Source organism: Mandrillus leucophaeus, unplaced genomic scaffold, assembly GCF_000951045.1.
Source record: "Mandrillus leucophaeus isolate KB7577 unplaced genomic scaffold, Mleu.le_1.0 Scaffold22, whole genome shotgun sequence".
NCBI classification, from domain to species: Eukaryota; Metazoa; Chordata; class Mammalia; order Primates; family Cercopithecidae; genus Mandrillus; species Mandrillus leucophaeus.
The window spans coordinates 6045770-6056179 of NW_012102254.1; the positions used below are offsets into that span (position 1 = coordinate 6045770).

At 40.0% G+C, this 10410-nt stretch overlaps 1 protein-coding gene across 1 annotated transcript; it reads right to left on the bottom strand.

Moving 5' to 3' along the window:
- Positions 1-2124: 2124 nt before the first annotated feature.
- Positions 2125-9991, bottom strand: ZNF501 (zinc finger protein 501). Its single transcript, XM_011981112.1, has 3 exons — positions 9881-9991; positions 7076-7160; positions 2125-4466 (listed from the first exon to the last, which is right to left on the bottom strand). Exon 3 carries the CDS (start codon positions 4240-4242, stop codon positions 3427-3429), a length of 816 nt encoding a protein of 271 aa, XP_011836502.1. The 5' UTR covers positions 4243-4466; positions 7076-7160; positions 9881-9991; the 3' UTR covers positions 2125-3426.
- Between the last annotated feature and the right edge of the window lie 419 nt (positions 9992-10410).

A 10410-nucleotide genomic window follows, 5' to 3' on the forward strand; every position in this document is an offset into this window, starting at 1 on the left:
AAAAAAAAAAAAAAAAAAAAAAAAGTTAAAATCCAAAACACTAATACCACAAAACGCTGGCAAGGATGTGGAGCAACAGGAACTCTACTTCATCACTGATGGGAATGTAAAATGGTACAGTCACTTTGCAGACATTTTGGCAGTTTCTTAAAAAGCTAAACATACTCTTACCGTACAATCCAGCAATTTCACTCCTTAGTAATTTACTAAAATGAGCTGAAAACACATGTCCACATACAAACTTCAAGCAAATATTTACAGCAGCTTTATTCATAAATGACAAAGCATGGAAGCAACCAAGACGTTCTTCAGTCGATGAATGGGTAAATATAGCACATCCATAAAATGGAATATTATTCAGCACTAAAAAGAAATGAGCTGATCAGCCATGAAAAGACATGGGAGAAACTTAAATGCATACTACTAAGTGAAAAAAGCCAACCTGAAAAGACTACATACTGAATGGTTGCAACTATATGACATTCCAGAAAAGGCAAAAGTATGGAGACAGTTAAAAAGATCAGTGGTTTGGGAGGCCAAGGTGGGTGGATTACGAGGTCAAGAGATTGAGACCATCCTGGCTAACATGGTGAAACCCCATCTCTACTAAAAATACAAAAAAGTAGCTGGTTGTAGTGGCATGCGCCTGTAGTCCCAGCTACTCGGGAGGCTGAGGCAGGAGAATCACCTGAACCTGGGAGACGGAGGTTGCAGTAAGCCAAAATCGTGCCACTATACTTCTGCCTGGGTGACAGAGCAAGACTCCGTCTCAAAAAAAAAAAAAAGAATCAGTGGTTGCCAAGGGTTACCATGGAGGGAGGGATGAATAGGAAGAACACAGAATTTTTAGAGAAGTGAAACTCCTTATGAAACTATAATGATGGATGCATATCATTATACATTTGTCAAAATCCATAGAATATACAAAACCAAGAGTGCACCCTAATGTAAACTATGACTTTGCGTGATAATGATGTGTCAAAGTAGGTTGTACCACTCTGGTGGAGGATAGGCAGGCTTTGCATGTCTTGGGGCAGGGCATATATGGGAACTTTCTACTCAATTTCACTGTAAATTCAAAACTGCTCTAGAAAATAGTCTTTAACAGAGAGAAAGATGTTTGCTTATTCATATCTTTGTAAGAAAAACAAAAAATGGGTAATATTGGTTGTCTAGGATAGAATGAGGGGACAAGCGGGTGGCTGAGTGGAAGACTTTTCACTGTTCAACCTTTTATATTTTTAGAATTTTAAGCCATAAGCTTGTATTATCAAGTCAAAAAGATGAATTAAATTTTAAAAATAAAATTATACCCTCTGAAAATCCTCAGAAAATAATTTTAAGATGGTAAAAACGTTATATACAAAGATATTTCACTGCCAAATTAATATTACTAACAGGAGCTCATACCGTGACAGGCACCGTTAGATTCTCTGATTTATAAGAAAAATATATTAATACAAATATCACACAGACAGGGAACAGGTCAAAAAATTATGAACAGACCAATGAAATGTTTGGCAACCATTAAAATAAAGTTTATAGAAAGTCTGTAACATATTGCTAAATTGTTACGTTAAAAAGCAGGCGGCCGGGCGCGGTGGTTCACGCCTGTAATCCCAGCACTTTGGGAGGCAGAGGCGGGTGGATCTCAGGGTCAGGAGATCGAGACCATCCCGGCTAACATGGTGAAACCCCGTCTCTACTAAAAATACAAAAAATTAGTTGGGCATGGTGGCGGGCGCCTGTAGTCCCAGCTACTCAGGAGGCTGAGGCCGGAAAATGGCGTGAACCTGGGAGGCGGAGCTTTCAGTGCACCGAGATTGTGCCATTGTACTGTAGCTTGGGCAAGAGCAAGGCTTCGTCTCAAAAAAAATAAAAAAATAAAAAAATAAAAAAGCAGACTATAGTACTCTATATAGTACTCTAATATAGTACAAGTCTAATTATTGTTAAAAGGGAAGAAAAAAAAGCTATGCAGAAAAGAAAGGCTAGAATAAATACACTAAGGTGACTATTTGCTGAAAACATGCAATTTTAATGTTTTTCGTTTTTCTAATTTTATCAATGTATTTAAATAAGCACACATTAAGCTGAAAAAAATAAGTCTTTACTTTTTAAAAATGGTTTTCACAGATTTGGCATCTCACACTAACAGGAAGGTTCAATGGTGGTAAATTACCTGTATGTGACTTTGGTATTGTATAAACCAGAACTACATTTTTGGTAAGATATAGATTTGAGATTCAATTCTGACATTACCTGTTTGACTTTAAGCAAATCAAACATCTTCTCTTTTTCCTTGATTCTAAGATGTGAATAGTAACTCCTATCTTCCTTGCAAGGGTGCTTTTAGTATTGGAGGTGCTTGTTTAAAGAGCTTAGCACAGCCTAAAGCTCCACCAAAAGTATCTTTTGATTTCTTTGCTTTTTTATGGCTTTTAACAGCCATTAAGCACTCCATCCCATCAGCATCCCCAAGACACTGTTCTCTTCTTCCTTTGGCAAGTGGCTAATTGTTAGTGGCATTGCCTGCTGGAACTTGAGATCTTAACATCTTCTACCCTCATCTTCCCTTAAGAGACCACATTTGGTGCTGTGCTCCTAGAACTGGAAACAAATATAGTCACATCCTCATCTACATGCTTATATTCTCCTCTATATTCCAGTACTCTCTACTGTCATATGCCTTCTCCTAATCATCTGCTGCCAACCCTGAACACACACAGAAGTCCCACAACATGAGGCTTTATTCTAATGTTAGGAAGGCTTTCTGTTTAATGGAAAAGTGAAACGTAGAGCTTAAAGTCAAATTAGACCTAGTAATGGAAAGTATCAAAATGTAAATGAAGATCTTGAGGGTATCCAGAAATATACCTCACGTCCACTCAAATCCCAATCAGTACATTTTTCTCTGATTAAATCTGAAATTTCTCAAAGACAAACCAGTCTTAGATTGTATTATCCTATTTAAACCTAGACATTAGAGTTTAAATAGACATCTGTAGATTAATCACAAAATCAAAGCCCAATGACAAAATGTTCTTAAGAAATAATACATTGAGAACCAAACAACAATGCTGATTTACTTGTCAGATTTTGATACTGTAAATAAACTTTTAGAATGGCTAATTAATGGCAGTTAACTGTCATGCAGAACTCATTTTATTCTCAGGACAACCCTAGGAAATATCACCATTTTTCTATTGGGGGGATGGGTAAACTGAGGCTCAGAAGGGATAAGGTTACACCCACTGAGCAGCAGATAAGGCATCAGACTCCAGACTAGGACACATTAGGACACATTTTTTGTTCAAAACACAAAATATTCATACTAGCTACAGATTGAGTTTTACATTCCTAGGAATCTAGGAGAAAAAAAGGTGCTTTCATACAAATCTTTCCATAGTCATTACATTCCAAATTTTACTCTCCAGCATGAAGCCTCTGATGTCGAAGAAGTGCTGAACTGTGCCTAAAGGATTTCCCACATCCAACACACTCATAAGGTTTTTCTCCAGTATGAATTCTGTAATGCTCACTAAGGTGTGCTTGTTTGCGGAAAGTTTTTTCACACTCACTACATTTATAAAGTTTCTCTCCGGTGTGAGTCCTTTCATGTTCAACAAGGGAAGAGTTCTGAGTGAAGGCTTTACCACATTCAATGCATGTGTAGGGTTTCTCTCCTGAATGAATTCTCTGATGCTGCATGAGACATGCACTCTGATTAAAGGCTTTCCCACATTTATTACACTTAAAAGGTTTATCTCCAGAATGACTTCTCTGATGACGAGTAAGGCATACGCTCTGACTGAAGGCTTTGCCACATTCTGTGCATTTATACGGTTTCTCTCCAGTATGAATTCGCTGGTGTTTAATAAGGGATGGGCTCTGACAAAAGGCTTTTCCACATTCATTGCATTTATAGGGTTTCTCTCCAGTATGAATTCTCAGATGCTGAACAAGAATTGCTTTTGTTTGAAAGGCTTTCTCACATTCATTACATTTAAAAGGTTTCTCTCCCGTATGGATTCTCAGATGTTGAGTAAGATTTGACTGTTTACGGAAACAACTTCCACATTCAGTGCACACATAGGGCTTCTCTCCTCTGTGAATCCTCTGGTGCTGGGTAAGAGATGATCTCTGAGTAAAGAACTTTCCACATTCACTACACTTTGAAGGTTTCTTCTGCATGTTAACTCTCCGATGTTTCATTTTGAGTGCTATTTGGCTGGAATTCATGCTGCTTGTAACACCAAATTCATACCTACAAAATTTTTTTTTCCTCACAGATGATTATCATTAGAGTAATACTGTTCTAGGAAAGGTTACTGTGTGTGTGTGCTCACACACATCACACATGCATTGCTGTCCTCTCATTCATCCCTGCAGGATTCCCCTTCCTCTTCCTTGTTCAGCCTGCATTCTCAACTTCTCCAAAAGTGAACCCCTGATGATCAGCCTCTCTGAAGAGAGAGATTAAGTTGTGACAGGTATTAGGAATTCTATAAAATTCCGTATCACGATTGATTCTGAAACAATCAAATACTAAAAACTAACCCAGGTAATTTGGGATCATTCAGATTTGCATCCACAGTGATAAATAACTGGAAAATATGAAAGGAATAAGTATACTAGACTTGGACATATAAGTGTTAGGGAAACTTACTGTCCACTTAGTCTCTACTCCTCAAAAAACAGAGGAATAATAATTCTATTTTCTTAGGTTGCCTATAATCATGGCAGACTAGTGATACTCAAAGAGTTGCCCTTCTAAAACTTCAAATGTGATTCAGGCTGTAACTTTCACTAGGCCTATCTCACCAGTCCTTCCTTATTCAGTCACGTTTACAGGTGTCTCACTGGATCTCTTTCTCTCCACAACATTCACCATCTATAGTTCTCTCCTTAAGTCTAACTGGAAACCTACAGGTTTGAAAACTAGAGTCCTGCTTACTGGAAGAAAGTAAGATGTTGCTCTTTTGTTTCAGGAAAATTAGAGAAGTGGTCCTTAAAGAAGAAGGTTTAATTGGACAGTAACTTGACTACAGCATCTTGGTCCAGGTGCTGGCCCTCACCTTTGTAGCCAAAGAAATACTTCAGAATCTGAAGTATACTAATCAGATTTATAAGGGGAATGAGAGAGAAAATAAAGTCACTTTATTTATTTACAATAAAAATAAATAAAACTTTTGTGCTCAATATAGGGCTGGTTAACACATTCTCTGGACTTTAGAAAAACAGTATGTGAACCAAATCATTGTCATTAGAGCACTCTTTGGCAAACAAAGAACTGGAGAAAGAACAAAATATTTAATTGATCATAACTAAATGATCATCAAATTTTGAAACCCTGGTGCCCTAAATAAGCTACACGGAATTAAAGAATGAATATTCAGGTGCTGCACATCAGAGCAACCTCTTCCCTAGTAGGTGCTGGAGACACACATTCTTTTTCTCTGAGGCCCATTTTTGTCTTAGTTTTCTAATCATGTAAATTACACAACTATATATCCTCACTTTAAAATATTTAGATAATATAGAAGTATATAAGATAGGCCAGGCATGGTGGCTCACACCTATCATCTCAACACTTTGAGAGGCTGAGGCAGGAGGATCACTTGAGGCCAGGAGTTTAAAAGCAGCCTGGGCAACATAGTGAGATACTGTCTCTACAAAAAATAAACAATTAGCTGAGTGTGGTCATGTGCACCTGTAGTCCCAGCTACTCAGTAGACTGAGGTGGGAAAATTACTTGAGCCCAGGATGTTGAGGCTGGAGTATGCCATGATCACGCCACTGCACTCCAGCCTAGGACACAGAGCAAGACCCCGTCCCTAAAAAATATTTTGTTAGCAAAATAAACCTATTCCTTGATTATCAAGTTTGGAGTATCTTCTTTCATTCCTTTTTTCTTCATATTTTTCTACACACATATAGCACTTAATTCTCTTTACATAAATGAAACAGTTCTACAGGTTCTGCTCTGCAATTTGCTTTTATTTCCCACTAAAAAATGTGTCTTAGAGATCTCTTCATGTTGGTACATATGGATCTACTGGGGCTAAGAGTCAACTGATACATACTGGTATATCTGTACAAATTGTTCACGACTACCTGCTTGGGCAATGCCTGTACCATACTGTTTGTTAAATATGTCGACTACCTTACCTAAACCTATCTTTATCTGATGTATTAACTTACAGCATGGATATGCTATATACAAAAACAAACTCCAGTTGGTTTAAGCAACTAGATGTAAAACCAAAACTCTAAGCACATTTTAATTCCTTTACGCATATTTTTCCAAAATAAAAAGGTTTATATCTTATCATACAAAGAATGCATGCTCATTCTATTAAATGGTCAGCTACTCCAAAGAGGAAATCACTTGAAACCCAACCACAGAAAATAGAGTTAGTATGTTGATGGACTTTCTTCTAGGTATCTCTTGATGCATATACACACAGATACATACATAAGTGTTCATGTATTATGCATACATATTAAACTAGGCCAAATTCTTCAGGACACAGTCATATTCTCTTCACAGAGTTCCCATAACCTAAGAATACAATTTACCCAGAATTATTTTACTGAGTTTGACAGACACCCAGGCTCCAAGTTGCCTTGATAGCCAGTGACAGTATTAGTTGCAGTAACTTAAGCACTTGTTCTAAACACGGCCAGAAACCCATTCCATATTCTCTGAGGAAACACCTAATCACATTTGCAATGGGTCTTCCAATAATTTACTACCCATATTCCTAGATCCAACCACTACATCATTAAGGCATCATACTTAGCAGTTCAGTAAATAGTTTAAAGATGTGCTACCAGATGACTGTAGAGTCTTCAGTTCAGGTACTCTGATAAGAACTTAGTGCACTCTAACCAATTATTCCATAGCCTTTTTCACAGTGGGCCACTCTCACTGATTTGAGTAATATGGTACCCGTTTCTGCGTGGTTCTGCATTTTCAGTCTCCTGGGTCCACATATAGTGGACGTTGGTGGGTCCCATCACTTCTGATGGCAGTCTCACAACCACCACCATCTAGTTAGAATTAACTTACCAAGAGACAGGTTGTTAGGCACACAAGCAATACTGGCTTTTCTCCTGGGGACTCTTCTCTTGAGGAAAGGCAGGAATTTGAGGCACTGAGGGAGGAAAAAGAGCCACCCATAAATTGCCAGCTGACTTTCTACATATTCTGGATTCGGGGTAACTCAAGAACATCCCATCTCTAACTAAACGACCATTTTAAGTTTAAATGAAAGAATATCGTTATTATCCTAGAGGAGTATCTCCAATGACAAAAATTAGTGAGTGGGTACACTTCAGAGCGATGTGGCAATGCACAAAGAGGGCAGGTTGTTCTAAGGACTAAGCATCTGGGGGTAAAAATTTCTTCATAGGAGATCAGGTTGGAGCCCAATGGCTCCCCTAAGCCTACTGGAAAAGCCATTTATTCCAAAAGTCAAAGGCTGCAGGGCTACAACAGAGGGCAGGACCAGTAATAGACTCAGTCAAGAGGTGTGGATTCTAGTCTCAGTTCTGCCACAAATTTGTTCAGTGACCTAACGCAGGTCACTCAGTCTCATCCATTTCTTATTTGTTAAATGAAAGTGAAAAGCTAGATAATATTTAAAGCTTCTTCTAATATCAACATTCTATGATGCTTTGATTCTATATAGATGGGAAAAGAGCAAAAACCTAAAATCAAGCCCTTCCAGTCCATCTTTGATTGAGTCTGTTTATTCATTTATTTGAAAAGTACTAAAGGAGCTAGCAGTGAGGTGAGTGGGTCTTGTTAAGAACAGGTTGAATGAAGGGGTGGCCTACCCTTCCACAACTGTGGGTGTTTCTCGTTAGGTGGAACGAGACTTGAGAAAAGAAATGAGACACAGAGACAAAGTATAGAGAAAGAAAAAGTGGGCCCAGGGGACCCGCGCTCAGCATACAGAGGACCCACGCTGGCACAGGTCTCTGAGTTCCCTTAGTATTTATTGATAATTAATCTTTACCATCTTAAAGAAAAGGAAGTGGCAGGATAATAGGATCACTGCAGGGAGAAAGTCAGCAGTAAGACATATGAATAAAGATCTCTGTAACATGAATAAGTTTAAGGAAAAGTGCTGTGCCTTGATATGCATATGCAAACATGTCCATAAAGCTTTTTACTGCATAAAGAGCAGCATTGCGCTAGCAAGTCCCGCCTTTTGCCCTAAGGCGGTTTTCTCCTTTCTCAGTAAACTGAACATACAATTGGGTTTTATACCGAGATGTTCCATTGCCCAGGGACAGGCAGGAGACAGATGCTTTTCTCTATCTCAACTGCCAACAACCGCCAAGAGGCCTTCTTTCCTCTTGTACTAGTCCTTAGCACAGACCCTTCACCGGTGTCAGGCTGGAGACGATCAGGTCTTTCCCTTCCCACGAGGCCATATTTCAGACTATCACATGGGGAGACACGTTGGACAATACCTAGCTTTCCTAGGTAGAGGTCTCTGCGACCTTAGGCAGTGTGCGTGTCCCTGGGTACTTGAGATTAAGAGAATGGTGATGACTTTTAACCAGCAAGCTGCCTTCAGTCACTTAACAAAGCACACCCTGCACAACCCAAAATTCTTTAAACCTTGAGTTGCCACAGCACATGTCTCTTGCCAGGACAAGGTTGGGGGTAGGGTCACAGATTAACAGCATCTCAAATACAGAACAAAATGGAGTCTCTTACGTCTACTTCTTTCTATATAGACACAGTAACAGTCTGATCTTTCTTTCTTTTCCCCACACTGAATCAACAGCAGGGAAACTTCCTGTCAGTTATCCTCCAATTAGAATTGGGGGAATTTCTCAAAAATAACAAGAGGATTGCCTTTTTGTGAGGAGTATCTGCAGTAAGATGTCAAGGACCCTTCATAAGGGAAAGGTTTCAAGAACCCCTCCTAATGTAAAGAACACTGTATTCAAAGGCAGGAACCTGGTTTCCTGTCTAATACATGCCAATCTACTAGCATCTCTTAACTGACACTGAACAAACTGTTTAATTATTTTCAAACTTCTCTTTTTTTCCCCCATTTGGTCAAATAAACCAGCAATTATTTTCAAGCTTGCAGTCAACCTTTAATATTTAGCTCAAATGTGAACCTCCACACCTCTTCCATGTGGGAAATTTTTCTTGACTTTTCCAAGGCACTTCTTCGTCTACATTCTCAAAGAATTTTACAAGTTTCCACTGCAGGACTTTCTAGTCTGATTACACTCTGTCTTCCTCCACCAAACTTACAAGTATGGCATGGGCTCTGGGGCTAGGACTTTTGAACAAGTTACTTAACCTTTCTTTGCTCCAGTTTTTTCAATTGTTAAATGGAGACGATAACAATAACCACTCTATAGGGTTGTGGTCATGAATAAGTGGGTTACTACATGGCAACTACCTAGAAGAATGCCAGCTGGTAAGCATTCAATAAATAGTGCCTGCTGTTAAAGTATTGAGTCTGTATGTCTTCATACAGTACCTATTTTGTTGCTATTAGAGAAGAATAAATAATGAAGGGAAGTGGATAATTATTGCATATACTTATTTCAACCCGCACAACTTTGGAAAACGGCAAGGCAAGAAACAGTATTTACTTCTGGAAATCAGAAAACTGAAGTGTCCAGAAGTTCACTAACTTGCTCAAGTATGTACAAATCGAACGCATGTCCCCCGACTCCCAGCCTAGGGCTCTCGAACAGCCTCTCCTCCCTTCATGGCAAGTTTGCGCTAGGCCTCGGGCCTCCGCTCCAAAGGCCCTCCAGGAAGGAAGACGCCCTGCCTCCCGAGAGAGGCGCTGGAATCGACCCGCAGCAGCCAGGCACAGCGGAAACTGCTCACCATGCACTTCCCGCGGCGCTCCCCTCACGAACCTTGCGACAGGTGCCTGGGTGCTGCTCTGTGGAAAGGAGTAATTCCCGGACGCGCCCCGCCGGCGTGACGTCAGCAGTCCGCGCCTCGGCCAATAACCACTGCCGTCTCCTCTCTAGGAAGGCGGGAGTGGCTTCCTCTCTGTGGTTCCTCCCCCCGACGCAGCTACGGGTTTCGGGTTTTGGTGCTGTGCTGGATAAGCAGCCTGCAGAAACAACCTGCGAGTCCACCTGACGTGCGTCTTCCAGTACAGGGAAACGGAATGGAAGTCAGAAGGGTCGACCACAAGGAGCTCTTACTGTGCATCACTTCATCCTGCAAGTCCGCCACATTTAACTTCCTATGTTAATGTCCTTTGGGGATTATCAAGGCTTTTCACAAAACTGGCTTCCACCTTCTTCACACACATCCTCACCTGGAAGAAAATTGACCTCCTCACAGAAACCCCTGACACCTTACTGACCCAGGATCTTTGTTCAGGTGGCCAAAAAAAAAAAAAA

Excerpts from the sequence above, each read along its gene's own strand:
- ZNF501 (XM_011981112.1), bottom strand. The coding sequence starts at position 4,242 with ATGAATTCCAGCCAAATAGCACTCAAAATGAAACATCGGAGAGTTAAC.